Genomic DNA, 15,655 nt, shown 5'->3' on the forward strand with positions numbered 1-15,655 from the left:
ACCTCTCTCCCGCGCCGTGACGGAGTCAACGTCGTTTCTGTGGTAACCGGGCTGCGCGTCCTCTTCGGAGCCCGGGACTCTCTGGAGTTGCAGGTGAGGTGAGGAGTGCTGGCTGCCGGCCTAAGGCGGGCAGAATCCGGGGCGTCAGGGGCTCATCATCAGGTCGCCTCTGGGATTGGGATGACCGTGCGAGGACGGGTGGATCCGTGAAGCCGGGGTATCCCGCAAGGGGACAGGAACCCGGCTCCCGTGCGGATGCTCGAGGCCGGGGGTCGGGTAGAAAACTACCATTCCTGGCATGCCTAGCGGCAAGCTGCTGAGCTGCTCGGCCGCCCTGAGCTGGGGTGCGTTCTGGGCTGTGTAGTCCAGAATGGTCAACTGCCCCTTGGTTTCTGGACAGTGTGACCAAATAATTCTATGGCTTATAACTGAAAGTAACTGAAGGAATTTTAAAGCCAGATACACAGAAAAAAGTGAAAATAAATAATCAGAGTACTAGCAAATAATCCAGCCTTATAATATCAGATAAACAATATATCAATCTTAAATAGTATCAGATAAACAGATATTTAAAATTTTCTGTCATTGTGTCTTAATGTCAATTTTCTTAGCGCCAGTGCGCTTAACTTTTGTTGTTATTAAGTCGCGAATTCAGGTCCCACTCTTTGCGACCTCATGGACTGTAGCACCCCAGGCTTCTCTGTCCTCCACTATCTCCTGTAATTTGCTGAAAGTTATGTCCATTGAGTCAGTGATTCCATTTAACCATCTCACCCTCTGCCACCCCCTTTTCCTTTTGCCTTCAGTCTTTCTCAGCATCAGGTCTTTTCCACTGACTTGGCTCTTTGCATCTAGTGGCCAAAGTATTGGAGCTTCAGCTTCAGTCCTTCCAATGAACATTCAGGGTTGATTTCCTTTAGGATTGACTGGTTTGATCTCCATGCAGTCCAAGTGACTCTCAAGAGGCTTGTCCAGCACCACAACTAGAAAGCATAAATTCTCCCGTGCTCAACCTTCCTTATGGTCCAGCTCTCAAATCTGTGCATGACTATGGAGAAAACCATAGCTTTGACCATACAGACATTTATTGGTAAAGTGATACCTCTGCTTTTTAATATACTGTCTAGGTTTGTCATAGCTTTCCTTTCAAGGAGCAAGAATCTTTTAATTTCATGGCTGCAGTTATCATCCTGCAGTGATTTTGGAGCCCAAGGGGGAAAAAAAAATCTGTCACTGCCTCCACGTTTTCCCCTTCTATTTGCCACACAGTCATGGGACTGGATGCCATGTTTTTTTAATGTTGAGATTCAAGCCAGCTTTTTCACTCTCCTCTTTCATCCTCATCAAGAGGCTCTTTAGTTCATCTTCACTTTCTGCCATTAGAGTGGTATCATTTGTTTATCTGAGGGTACTGATATTTCTCCTGGAAATCTTAATTTCAGCTTGTGATTCATCCAGCCCAGAATTTCACATGATATGCTCTGCATAGAAGTTAAATAAGCAGAGTGAAAATACACAGTGTTATCATACTCCTTTCCCAATTTTGAACCAGTTAGTTGTTTCATGTCCAGTAAGCTTCTTGACCCACATACAGGTTTCTCAGGAGACAGGTACAGTGGGCTGATACTCCCATCTCTTTAAGAATTTTCCACAATCTGTTGTGATCCACACAATCAAAGTCTTTAGTCCTTAACTATATGACAAATAATATCTATTTCACCAGGATTAAAGAAAAAATCTATTTAAGTTCAGTTCAGTTGCTCAGTCATGTCCGACTCTTTGCAACCCCATGAATTGCAGCACGACAGGCCTCCCTGTCCATCACCATCTCCCGGAGTTCACTCAAACTCACGTCCATCAAGTCGGTGATGCCATCCAGCCATCTCATCCTCTGTCGTCCCCTTTTCCTCCTTCCCCCAATCCCTCCCAGCATCAGAGTCTTTTCAAATGAGTCGACTCTTCCCATGAGGTGGCCAAAGTACTGGAGTTTCAGCTTTAGCTGAAACTATTTCAGCCCAACTATTTCATTCCTTCCAAAGAAATCCCAGGGCTGATCTCCTTCAGAATGGACTGGTTGGATCTCCTTGCAGTCCAAGGGACTCTCAAGAGTCTTCTCCAACACCACAGTTCAAAAGCATCAATTCTTCGGTGCTCGGCTTTCTTCACAGTCCAACTCTCACATCCATACATGACCACAGGAAAAACCATAGCCTTGACTAGACAGACCTTTGTTGGCAAAGTAATGTCTCTGCTTTTCAATATGCTATCTAGGTTGGTCATAACTTTTCTTCCAAGGAGTAAGTGTCTTTTAATTTCATGGCTGCAGTCACCATCTGCAGTGATTTTGGAGCCCCCAAAATAAAGTCTGACACTGTTTCCCCATCTATTTCCCATGAAGTGATGGGACCGGATGCCATGATCTTCGTTTTCTGAATGTTGAGCTTTAAGCCAACTTTTTCACTCTCCTCTTTCACTTTCATCAAGAGGCTTTTTAGTTCCTCTTCACTTTCTGCCATAAGGGCGGTGTCATCTGCATATCTGAGGTTATTGATATTTCTCCCAGCAATCTTGATTCCAGCTTGTGCTTCTTCCAGCCCAGTGTTTCTCATGATGTACTCTGCATATAAGTTAAATAATCTATGTAAAGTGCTCCGTAAATACCTAATCTGTCTTCAGAAGCAGAAAAATTATGTGCACACAAATGGTTAAGAGAAATTTTAAAAATAAACTTGATTTTTTAGAGCAGTTTTAGATTCACAGGAAAATTGAATGAAAGGTACAAAAAATTTCTTTTTCTGCTGCCCCGTCCACCCCTTGCTGCCCCATGATTAATATCCACCACCAGAGTACTGCATTTGTTACAGTCCATGAACCTACATTGTCACATCACACGTCATTATCATCCAATGTAAGAGTTTATTTGTGATGTTGTACAGTGTATAGGATTTGACAAAAAATACAATGTCATGTATCCATCATTACAGAATGGTAAAGAACAGTTGGTGCTAAGTTGTGTCAGTCATGTCTGACACTTTGCAACCCTAAGGACCGTAGCCTGCCGGGCTCCCCTGTCCGTGGGATTCTCCATGCAACAATACTGGAGTGGGTTGCCATGCCCTCCTCCAGGGGAAAGAACAGTTTAACTGCCCTAAAAATCCTCTCTGCTTCACCTGTTCATCCTTCCCTACCCATTTTCTTCTGGAAGCCACTTACTTTTTTTTTTTCAGACTATCAGCAGTCTTTTTCAGAATATCATATCATTAGAATGATACAGTGTATAGCCTTTGAAGACTGGCTTCTTTCACTTAGTAACATGCATTTAAGATTTCTCCATGTCTTTACATGGCTTGTTAGTTCATTGGTTAAGAGATTTTTGACAGCTGCCAAGTCTCTTGTTTATGTATTTATGTATGTAGAACTCGGAGAAGGCGATGGCACCCCACTCCAGTACTCTTGCCTGGAAAACCCCATGGACGGAGGAGCCTGGAAGGCTGCAGTCCATGGGGTCGCTGAGTGTGGGACACTGAGCGACTTCACTTTCACTTTTCACTTTCATGCATTGGAGAAGGAAATGGCAACCCACTCCAGTATTCTTGCCTGGAGAATCCCAGGGACAGGGGAGCCTGGTGGGCTGCCGTCTCTGGGGTCGCACAGAGTCGGACACAGCTGAGGTGACTTAGCAGCAGCAGTACCGTTTTTTAAGATTCCGCATATAAGCAACATCATATTTTACTTTTTCTGAACTAAAAACACTACTTCAAAAAGTAGAAAAATCTTGTAAATTGTGTATGTGGCTCACATATATGTCTCTTTCATTCAAAACACTGCCGTCTATGGGGTCGCACAGAGTCAGACATGACTGAAGCGACTTAGCAGCAGCAGTATGTAGAACTATCACATCTACCTCTGCAGATAGTTTTTTCAAAAAGCTTTTTATGCTGATTTCTCAAATGGAAGTCATTCGTAACCAATATAAAAACAGTTGCCATAGTTCTATATCACCATTTTATTATTTAAACATTTAAAAGTTGTCTCACTTTTCTTTTTTTTTCTTTCATTTATTTATTTTACTTTACTTTTCAAATTCTAGATGAATGAGATTTTATATAACCGCCATAAAGAGAAGTCACCTATGGAAATAAATAAATAGCTATTAAAATAAAAAAAGATATTTACCTTAGGTGAATTCCCTTAAATCTGTAACTATATGCAATTGATTTGACAAAGTTTAATCATTTATAGCTGCCTCTCAAACCTTAGAATGTTTCATTTCTGATTGTCATCCTTCCATCTCACAAGTTTTTATTGTGTGGTAATTCAATCCAGCTGTTGTTTCTAAAGCAAGATTTATCATCATTATTACTTTTTTTCCTGACCGTCAATGCCTATATAGATATATCTTCTCATTTACTTTTCTCTCCTCAACATTTCATCCTGTATTCTATTCCTTTCTGATTTTAATTTTCTTCTTCCTGATATACATCTTGTCCTAGTTCTTTCAACAGGGTTCTTTGAATGGTAATTTCTTTGTAGTAAATTGTCTTATATCACCTTGATTTTTAAACGATTATTCAGCTAGATATAGAACTCTCACTTAGTGATTATTTTTGCCTCTGTATTTTTGAAATACTTGTTCTGGTAGTTGGGAAACAGTAGTCTACAGGCCACATTCAACACATTAACTATTTTTTATGTGGCCCACAAGCTAAGAATTAAAAAAAAAACAAAAACATGTTTAAACAACTGAATAAAAGACCAAAAGAACATTTCAGGATACACTCAACTATGTGAAAGTCAAACATCAGTGTTCATAAGTAAAATTTTATTGGAATACAGTCATCATGTAATTTGTGCAAGAATATATCTGCTGCTGCTGCTAAGTCACTTCAGTCATGTCCGACTCTGTGCAACCCCATAGACGGCAGCCCACCAGGCTCCCCCGTCCCTGGGATTCTCCAGGCAAGAACACTGGAGTGGGTTGCCATTTCCTTCTCAAGTGCATGAAAGTGAAAAGTGAAAGTGAAGTTGCTCAGTCGTGTCCGACTCTTCACAACCTCATGGACTGCAGCCTACCAGGCTCCTCCATCCATGGGATTTTCTAGGCAAAAGTACTGGAGTGGGGTGCCAACAGCAAAAAGTCAAATGATACAATCTGTGTTTTGAAAGAATGCAGTGCACACTGTGTAATTCCATTTATATAGTGTTCAAAAAATGGCCAAGGGCACTATGAGATAGAAGTCAGAATGGTGACTACCTGTGGATGGGGCCACCTTCCGGGGTGCTGGGAATGCTCCGCACTGCTCTTAGAGACAATGCGATGGCGAAAATTAACTTCCCTGTTTTCCAGCTTACTGGCTTAGACCATAATAAGGTATTTCCCCTTAGGAAACAGGAAAAAAAGAAAAAGGAAGGGAAGGAAGGAGGGAGGAAAGGAAAGAGAGGGAGGAGGAGACACATACACATTGAGGCCCCTAGACATCGAGACAGATGGAGCTCGTCTTGGGCCTGCTGTTCTGTCAGTAGCATCTCCCGCGTGTCTTTCCCAACGTGAGACTCTCCGCCATTGCTGTCATTAGAGATTCTTCTCAGAATGGCTGTGGGGAAGGCTCGGTCTACAGAGAAAGCTGCAACTTTATCCTGGAGCTTCCCAGAGACTTTCGTGGGTGGAAGCTCCTTGCCAGCCACGTCTCTTACACTTATTTGGCCACAGACCTCTTCTCACCTTAGGACTTCCCAGGTGGCTCAGTGGTAAAGAATCTGCCTGCCAAGCAGGAGATGTGGGTTTGATCCCTGGGTTGGAAAAATCCCCTGGAAAAGGAAGTGGCTCAGTATTCTTGCCTGGGAAATCCCATGGACAGAGGAGCCTGGTGGGCTACAGTGTATGGAGTTGCAAAGAGTCCAACTTAACTGACTAACAGCAACTCTTTCAACCTCAAAATATCCCCCAGGACTGCCGCCCTTTGGGCTCTGGTTTGGGGGAGCTCTGTTTGTACAGGGGGCAGTGTCTGTATTTCCCCTCTAACTCTTGACCACAGTGACTGATCAGATATGAGGACCCTGAATCAGTAAATTCCTTTCAATGTTCTTCAGTCCTATTGCTTGAATATTTTTAAAGCAGCTTTGTGGAAAACAAAAAATATCGTTGCAGTCACTTCTAACCAGGCCAGTTCTCAGAAACCTCATTTTCCTGGAGAGACACGTGTCAGCTAGTTTTGGGGGACAGTTGTCATAGCCTATTCCCAGGGGAGATGTATCCCACCAACTGTGCTCACCCTGACCACACAAAGACTGAAGGAATGTCCCATTTTTGTAAATACGTAGCTAGACTGGCTCATCATCTCAGGTTAACAGTGGGCTGTTTTTCTCTCTTTTGGGGACAGGATCAAAAATGTCAGTACTTACTTCTCCAAGAGGAAAAGTTGAAGTGGTACATTGCCGAAGAACAGAGACACAGGATATTTATTGTATCAAAAACCTCATTAGAAAATTTACCCAGAAGCTCTTTGGAAATCTTAATATCATCTATCTTCTGTAAGTATGTAGCCAAGGGGCTCCACTCCTTTGTCCTCACGGGGCTTATGGCAAGGAAACAGACAGCAGGAAAGTCTGCCCTCCTGAGCAGAAGGTCTCTGGGAACAACCATCACTAAGTCCTATAACAAACATAAAAATTGGAAAGATTTCTCACAGCTTTTGGATTCAGGCAAACTTGTGTTCAAATCTCGGCTGCCTCACCTACCAGTAGAGTCACTTGAAAGCAAGTTAATAATATTAGCTACAAATATTGAGAATTTATTTTCCTTCAGACTCCGTGCTTTGCCAACATTGTCTTGTTTAATTCTGAGGTAGCCACCATCATGCCCATTTTTACAAATGAGAAAGTGGAGGCCCACTCAAGGTCCAGCAATTAGTAAGTGACAAAGCCTGAATGTGCTCTCAGCCACTTCTGTTGATCTGTTCTTCTAAACTTTGAATTAGGCATAGTTTTTTTTTTTTTAAGAAAATGTCTTTTTTTCTCCCTGTTTTGTTTTGTTTTGGGGCACTATAATATGAATATAGGGCTTCCCTGGTGGCTCAGATGATAAAGAATCCACTTGCAATTCAGGAGACCCGGGTTTGATCCCTGGGTTGAGAAGGGAATGGCTACCCACTTTAGTGTTCTTGCCTGGAAAATCAGTGGACAGAGGAGCCTGGTGGGGTACAGTTCATCGGGTCGCAAAGAGTTGGACATGACTGAGTGACTAACACATACAAATATCCTATAATCAGCTCCTTGTTATTTTGATTGAGCATGTTAAGAGATAGCGCAGTATTTTGGATCTCATAAAGCTTCAGATTAAGTGTAATTGAAAAGTTTAAACTAGGCCAGCCTAAGACATTAAAATTTACAGTTTCTGATCACCACACTGACGAATGTAATGTAAATTTGGCATAGTTTTGTTGGAGAGTAGTAGGGCAATATATATAAAAGCTTTAAAAATACGTATACCAATGAAATTATTTCTTTTTTTTGGCCTTGTTGTGGATTAAACACCTTAATGATGTCCTCTGGATGGAAACATGTTGATATGCACACACACACACACACACATGCACACACAAGTTGTCAGAATGAAATCAGAAACTTCAGGACAATAGCAGGAACCCATGCCACTTTCTCCTTGAGAATTTTTTGCTACATTCTAGAAACCTCACACTTCTGTTTTGACAGGTTTGCAAGGAACAGAAGTTAAATACTCCCTACACTTAAGGAGGGAAGTGTTAGACTTCTTTGTATAAAATTATATTATTTGTAGGGATGAAGGAGATATAAACCCACTGCATAAAAGTAAGGAAACTTGGCCATTTCAACCTCAGCATGAATGAAAGGGTTGGGGGGAGGGATAAAGCTCCCCTGCAAAAGCTTCAAAACTTCCTAATTAATGGATGCATTTTCAGACAACCAAAACTAAGTTAATTTGCCCATAGACTGAATAAAGTAAAGGCAGTGGAAAATTTGATTAAAAGTGGTTACAGGTTAGTACTGTATCTAGGAGACTGCTAAAATAAATGCAGATCAGGTCTGAAAGGGTGGAGCTTCAGCTTAGACTTCAAATAATACTCACAGATAAGGTTCCAAGGAACATAAACTCACAGCTAAAAATCACAACACAAATACACAAGGAGACAGTCACCATTAGTGAAAATCAAAGACAAAAACTATACAGGAGAATCAGACTCAAAGACTTCAGATATTAAGTCACAGAATATAAAATAACTATACTATGTCTAAAGTGAAAAGGTATGTTTTAAAAGACCATAAAATGAAAAATGAGTATTGAAAAAGTCTAATAGACCATCTAGAAAGAAATAGAGTTAAAATTAAAAGCTCGGTAGATGAATTAAGCATCATAATAGACACAGGTAAAGACAGATGTAGTGAACTGGAAGATCAATAAAAATAGATTACCTGGAATTCAGTACAAAGAGACAGAGACAAAACATAAAAATGGGATACTTAACAATTAGGTATGATCAGACATCTAGAAGGACATAATAGAAAGTGGAAGAGTCAGTATTTGAAGAGATAATGGCTGAGAACTTTCCAGAATTGTTGAAAAGCACACATTCTTACAGAAAACTCAATGAATTCCAAATAGAAAAAATGCACAGAGAATTCTACAACTAACCACATCATAATGAAACAGCAAAACACCAAAGCTAAAGAGAAAATCTGAAAAATACCTGTAGAGAAAAAAGAAGTTGCCTGCAAACAACTAAAAATTAGTCTAATGATAATTCTTACTAGCAACAATGGTACCCAGAAGACAGTGAAATGTTGGAGAGCAAATAACATCAAACTAGAATTTATACCTAGTAAAACAATGTTTCAATACTTAGGGGAAAAATGAATGAATTTTTTAGATAAAAACTAGTTTATCAGTTACTTTACTGGTAGACTCTGAATTAAGGAAATTCCTCAGAACATACTCTAAGCAGAAGGAAAAATATCTCTGCTGGAAAAACCCAATATAAAAGAAGGAAAGTAAACAAAAATATGTATAAATATTTTTAAAAATCTAGCTTGTATGAAACAGTAACATTAACAATGACTAATCTAATATAGATACTAACTATAAATGGTAAATTATAAAATATAAATAATGAGATAAAATGCAGGACAAAAATAGCTGATAAATTGGGCGTCATGTGATTAAATAGAAAGTAGTTTTAAGGATTTGTTGAGGAGGAGGGTGTGGTAGCTAGTATTCAGAGGTGTTCCCCCTCCCTCCCACTAACCACACACCCTCCCATCAAGTCCTTTTCAAGTCTCCTCTTGTCCTGAGTAAGGGCTGGCCCTGTGTATAGAAATCAGCAACAGGGATGCTCTATGACTTCAAGTCTAGACTGTAAGAAGTCTACAGCTCCCCCTGCTCTCTGAAATGCTCCCTCTTGGAACCCAGATGCCACACTGTTAAAGGCTCAAGTCACAGGGCTACATGCAGGTGTCTCTCCTGACAGCCTTGGCCGAGCTCTTAGCCAATAACCAGCACCAACTGCTAACAGTGTGAGTGGAACCGTTCTAGACGTTGGATATTCAGCGGACTCCAGCTATTAGCACCACTTGACTGCCATCACCTGAGAGACCTCCACCAAAAACTGCTCAGTCAAAACCAGCTAGCCCACAGAACCATGAGAGATGATATAAAATCGCTGTTTGGAGCCTAGGGCTGGTTTGGTACATGTCAGTTGATAACTGGAACAGAGGGTAAAGACTTTGTTAGAAATACATGTTAACTTGGGCTAGTATAATCATTAAAGGATAGGCGTAGAGATTATAACTGCTGATCTATAGAGGGGAAAATTGAACAGGAAATTAATAAGAAACCAGAATCTAAAAGCAAGAAAAGAGGAAGAAAAAAGAAACAGAAAGCATAGAACACATTAAAATCACAAATAATAGGAAGATTGAAAAAAATTCTGTATATCGGTAATCAAAATAAATGTATCTGAACAAAATTCTTCAGTTAAAATATAAAGATGAGTAGATTGGCTGAAAACAGAATGAAACGAAGAGCAGTCATGTTTTACATATGAGACATACCTAAGTTATAAAAAATCACAGAGGGGTTTAAAGTTGAAGTATTGGGGGGAAAAAGGGACATGAAGCCTTGTTTCACTACTTAACGAGGCAGAAAATGGGAACCCTTTTCCAACCAGATTTTCACCAAATACAGTTAACTAAAACGAGTACTGGCTGAACTTAAATTCCTGAAACCTATTGAATAAATGAAGCACTGCTCTAATGGAAAGAACTCTGATTTCTATTGCTGGTAACATCTTTGAACTTTAATATGTTTTGATGAAATACATAAGTGTGCACACGTGTGTGTGTGTATGTGTGTGTGTGTGTGTGTGTCTGTGTCTGTGTCTGTGTATTTTTTAAGGGCTCCTTTGGCTTGGATTTGGCTTATTACAAAGGATAATTTTAAACCAGCTTTAAAGGCACACACCTCCCTCTACCTTATCCCTCCTTTCCTGCTTTCACTCCCACAATGATTTTTATCTGTCCTATAGAGGACCTATTCGCTAAGCAGTAATAAGTGGAAATTGTATATATAAAATGATTTGCTGCCAAAGTTACTTTTTGCAAACAGGCTCTTTGGAAACTGCAGTGCATTTTCCCATTGAAATAAAGTTATTGGTGGCTGGCTTCCCAGGCCACCCCAGAAAAGCCTATTTAATCTATACTGTGTGTGCGGTATAGCACTGTGCTAATTGTGCTGCAGAGCACCACCACCACCCTAGGTTCCCATGGATAAGTGAATTTCAGATTCTAATTGGGATTCCAGGAACACCTTTCCTTTCCTTCACTCAAGGGATGGTAGCTGCCTGGTCCCAGGTCTTGCCCACTTTCTCCTCTACCACCTTCATCACTGCCATTACTGATGCTCAGTGATCAAGGTCCTGATCAAGGTCAAGGTCAATGGTCCTGCACCTTTGACCATTCTCATCCTGGTTAGAGTGAGGACGAGACTCAGTATGAAGTCATAGGTCATGGCTCTGGGAACCCGGAGCAGGGGAGCCCAGAGGACAGGAGCTGGAGGGAGACCTGCAGAAGTAGAATGAGGGGCAGAGGCTTCAGTGAATTAGATGAGAGAATCTGGGGGGCTGCCCCTCCTGCTAATGAACGTCCTGTGTGGATCCCGTGTTCTCAATACCTGAGGGCAGCCAGCTGCAGAGCTTGGGCCAAGGGCACCCTGCTGGGAGTCCCCTCTGGCTAAATGTTGTGACTTCCTGTGAGAGGGGATGGTGGCTAGAGGTGCTGAGATTGATGTCCCAAGTGCAGTGGCTCCTTAAGGTGCCCACAGCTCTGGTGGTACCAGATTTGACTCAAGTGATTTGACTCCAATTATGTAGAGCAATTTTTGTGTTAAATGTTCTATCTTCATTTTTATAGATAGCTTCTACTTATAGGAAGGGATACTGGTTTTCCTTTTATGATAGTAATGTAAAACTTGTTATTGAAATAGACTCATTGTAGCCAAAAATGAACTGGCTTAAAGATAATAATGATGTGTAGGAGGTGCACGTGTGTGAGAGACTCACAGGGGTCAGTTGACCATCCTAAACGTGTGTTTTGGCCAGCACGGTGAAGCTGGCAACATGGAGAGTGTGCAGAAGTCTGCAGTTGATGTTTCCCCCACCCGTCTCCAAGGGAGGATCCTGGGCATCTCATATCATAGATGTAGCACCTTTCTCAGGAAGTGTAACTTTCTGTAGAGATGTGGTTGATAGCGCCAGGTGTCCTGAAAGATGTTCCACAGATGCTGCCTCATTGCTGCCACCTCTTGGAAAGGTTGTCACACCTGACTCAGCGGGTGCTGAACTCCAGGAGCCCAAGGTAGGAGAAAATGACACCTCTTCCTTTCACGGTTGGTACCTTCTTCATGTGTGCAATTCAAACCATTTCCACAGGGAGAAAGCAAACCTTGCCATCACCCTCCACAATGACCAAGAGGAGATCATGGCCCAGGCCACCTTCCTGGATTACCCCAACTGGAATATTGCCACGCAGGATGATTGGGTGTCCGTGTTCCGGGAGCTGGACAGTGACATACCATGCACAGTGAGTGACCACGCATGTCATTTGTGAGAACAGCCTGAATTTCCGAGGGAAGTCCTGTGTTTCCCTGTGGATCGCCTCAGTTTTCAGACTGAGCAGTTTAAAGGTCATGACAGAATGTATGTGACATCATGATAGACAGACATAAACATAGGTGGTGGAGAGGGAAGGGGAGTCTGGGAGCGAAAGGCCTCTGAGGAGGACCTGGGGGAGCAAGGAATTAGCGGAGCAGCAGAACTCTGCTCCCAAGTCTCTGACCTGCCTGGTAGGCACCTGCCATTTACTCCATCTGCTCCTGAAATACTGGCAACAGAGTCTCAGGTTCAAGTCATGCTCTTTAATTTTTAAAGCGCCCTTGTGGGCTCTAGCTCATTTGATGTCTTTCAGTTGCAGATGCAGGACACCCTGTGAACCCACGGGAGCCCGGTCGGGGGGTCCCAGGAAAGTGGGGCTTTGGGAGGGGTGCCCAGCCTGAGTTGACCCTGCCTTGGCTTCCAGAGCCAGGCCCACGTCCAGTCCCAGCTGCTGGGGAGAGTCAGAAGCTGCGACCATGGAGTTCAAGAGTGTGTCCCCAGAGCCCTGGGGAACGGCAGTCGCGTGCAGGGGTGGATTGGAGCATACACACAAACACACCCAGCCAGCACGTTGGCTACCCAGCATCTGTCCATCCAGATTCCACCTCCCCCTCATCCCCTGTGGTCCCCTCTGCCCACCACCCTGTGCTGTCCTGGTCCCCACTGTCAGGAAAGTGATCTCAAACTTGGAAATAGGCCAAAAAGATCTGCTCGGTCAGGGATTGTACCTTTGATTGATTTTCTATTGACTGAGCTGTTTTCCAGTTCTTCAGGAGCAGTGATTAGCTTGTAGATTTGGGTCCATTTGAGATGTAAGTCACTTCTGTCTGGTGGAAGAGATAACCTCAAAGGTCACCATTTCTGACCCTGCAGGACAGGAACTCTTTGTATCTAGCCAGGCAATCTTCTAACAATTTCCTCATTAAACTGCCAGAAGACAGCTTCTCAAGTGCAATGAATCACTTTTTGTTGTTGTTGTTTTTGTTTTTAACCATCTCGCTGGTTGCCTCCTGAATTGATGCATTGAATCAATCTCTGACACTTGCACTTTGTCTTTGCATTAGGGTCATGATTTTACCTTCTCAAAAATTATAAATTAGCACGATTCTTCATAAATTCTTTCCCCTTCTATTCCTCTTCTTGTTCTTTTAAGATTGTTTTCTTTTTCAACTACTTCCTTCAATAGTGTCAGAGCTGAGTTTTCCTGTATGGTACACTAGCCACGTGCAGCTACTGGGAACCTGAAATGTGGCTAGTTTGAATTGAGATGAGCTATGTGTATAAACAGCATATTAAAAAGCAGAGACATTACTTTGCCAACAAAGGTCCATCTAGTCAAGGCTATGGTTTTTCCAGTAGTCATGTATGGATGTGAGAGTTGGACTATAAAGAAAGCTGAGCACTGAAGAATTGATGCTTTTGAACTGTGGTGTTGGAGAAGACTCTTGAGAGTCCCTTGTACTGCAAGGAGATCCAACCAATCCATCCTAAAGGAAATCAATCCTGAATATTCATTGGAAGGACTGATGCTGAAGCTGAAACTCCAATACTTTGGCCACCTGATGCGAAGAACTGACTCATTAGAAAATACCCTGATGCTGGGAAAGATTGAAGGCAGGAGAAGGGGACGACAGAGAATGAGATGGTTGGATGGTATCACCGACTCGATGGACATGAGTTTGAGCAAACTCCAGGAGATGGTGATGGACAGGGAGGCCTGGCATGCTGCAGTCCATGGGGTCGCAAAGAGTCAGGCACAACTGAGCGACTGAACTGAACTGAACTGATGTGTATAAAACATACTCTGGGCATCAACACTCTCAGTAGGAAAAAGAAGAGTGTAAAATATCTTGTTGAGAAGTTTTATACTGACTGCTTCTTAAAAGGATAATAATTTAAATAGATTGAATAAAACATATTAAAATTAGTTTAACCTGTTTACTCCTTTTTAAAAAATATATCTAATATGTACCTAGCATTTGTGGCTTGAATTATCTTCCTATTGTTTAGCATAGGTATAGACCCTTATGGCTTAATGTATTATCTACCCCAGGGGTATCTGCAAATGAAATAATGATTTTTATCTTAAAGCTGAGGAATAAATATTGAACTGTAATATTCTTGATGGAAGAAAGAATTTGGGAAATACACCAGCCAAGTGATAAGCCATGTACCATAAGCCAAGTCCTGTTCAGAATATAAAAGATGCCATGGGGTTAGGCCAGTCTGTGCACGGAAAGTGCTCGCATTGTGACGTTACGTTGTCACTCACTGTCCCTGGTGATATCTGAATTCTGGAGTTTGTGTTGTTTACCTTTGGGGAATTTTCAAGCTCATGAACTAAACTCATGATTCTTCTCTCACCATTTTATGCCTGATAAGCTCCTTCAGAGTGTTCTGAGGGCACGTGCCACCCAACAGGAGGGGAGACCAAGGCACAGACATGCCGGCGGCCACCCAAGGCCCACCTATGAAATTGCTCAGGAAACAGGAGACACAGAAGTGCTGCTGTGTCTGGACTGAGGTGCAGGCACTGCCTTCCCTTCACCACTCAGCTACCTCCCATTTGCATCATCTCCAGAATTTGAGGGTTTGCCAGTAAGCACAGGGGTACAGAGTCGAACAGGCCAGTGTGGGGATGCACAGAACAGTTCAGAAGCCTTCAATACAACTGTGCTGTACAGGAGAAATTGATGCAGCATTGTAAATCAACTACATGCTCAGTGGCTCAGTTGTGTCTGACTCTGTGTGGACTGTAACCCACCAGGCTCCTCTGTCCACGGTATTTTCCAAGCACGAATACTGGAGTGTGTTGCCATTTCTTCCTCCAGGGGATCTTCCCAACCCATGGATTGAACCTGAGTGTCCTGTGTCCCCTGCATTGCTGTCGGATTCTTTACCATTGAGCCATGAGGGATGCCCCCAAACGAACCATACACTTTGATAGAATTTTTTTTTTAAGCTATGGGGCAGAGCTCTTTAAAAACCCTAAAATCTCATCCTGAGAGTCATAGAAGAATCTTTGCTGCTTTGTTTTCCCTCTCAGGTTCTCTGGATCCTGAGAGTAGGGTTAGATTCTGACTCTGGGAATGTGGAACGAAACAAGCCATCGGATTCATAACTGGGGCATTTGCCTCCCACCCTGGAAATTCGGGAGAGACTCTTTCCCTCGGGTGTCACTTGAATAGAGCAGCAGCTGCTGACCCGGGAGCCCCAGCATTGTCTTTCACTAGGCAGTGGTGCCCAGGACAAGACCACGGAGTTCTCAGTTCTCAGTCGGTTTCACGCCCCTGTAGGCGCGCCCCTGCCACATAGCTGGCAATGAGGCAGGAGGAAGGGCCGAACGGAGGCTCTCCATGTCCGTGAACAAGTCCAAGCTAGGAGGACAGAAAGTGGCTTGAACCCTGCCTGGGTGTCTCCTCATTTTAGACACAAAGTTCCATCCACCAGCACCTGGCAGCTCTGGGCTGTGCCCA

At 42.7% G+C, this 15,655-nt stretch overlaps 1 protein-coding gene across 1 annotated transcript in view; it reads left to right on the forward strand.

Annotated features, from left to right (window-relative positions):
* Window positions 1-2: 2 nt before the first annotated feature.
* Window positions 3-15,655, forward strand: part of CFAP61 (cilia and flagella associated protein 61) — a 250,046-nt gene continuing 234,393 nt past the window's right edge. Inside the window, 3 exon segments of the mRNA XM_061435541.1 lie at window positions 3-93; window positions 6,381-6,531; window positions 11,958-12,108. Coding sequence (XP_061291525.1) covers window positions 6,389-6,531; window positions 11,958-12,108 — 294 coding nt within the window. The 5' untranslated portion in view covers window positions 3-93; window positions 6,381-6,388.

Source organism: Bos javanicus, chromosome 13, assembly GCF_032452875.1.
Source record: "Bos javanicus breed banteng chromosome 13, ARS-OSU_banteng_1.0, whole genome shotgun sequence".
In the NCBI taxonomy this organism is placed as follows: domain Eukaryota; kingdom Metazoa; phylum Chordata; class Mammalia; order Artiodactyla; family Bovidae; genus Bos; species Bos javanicus.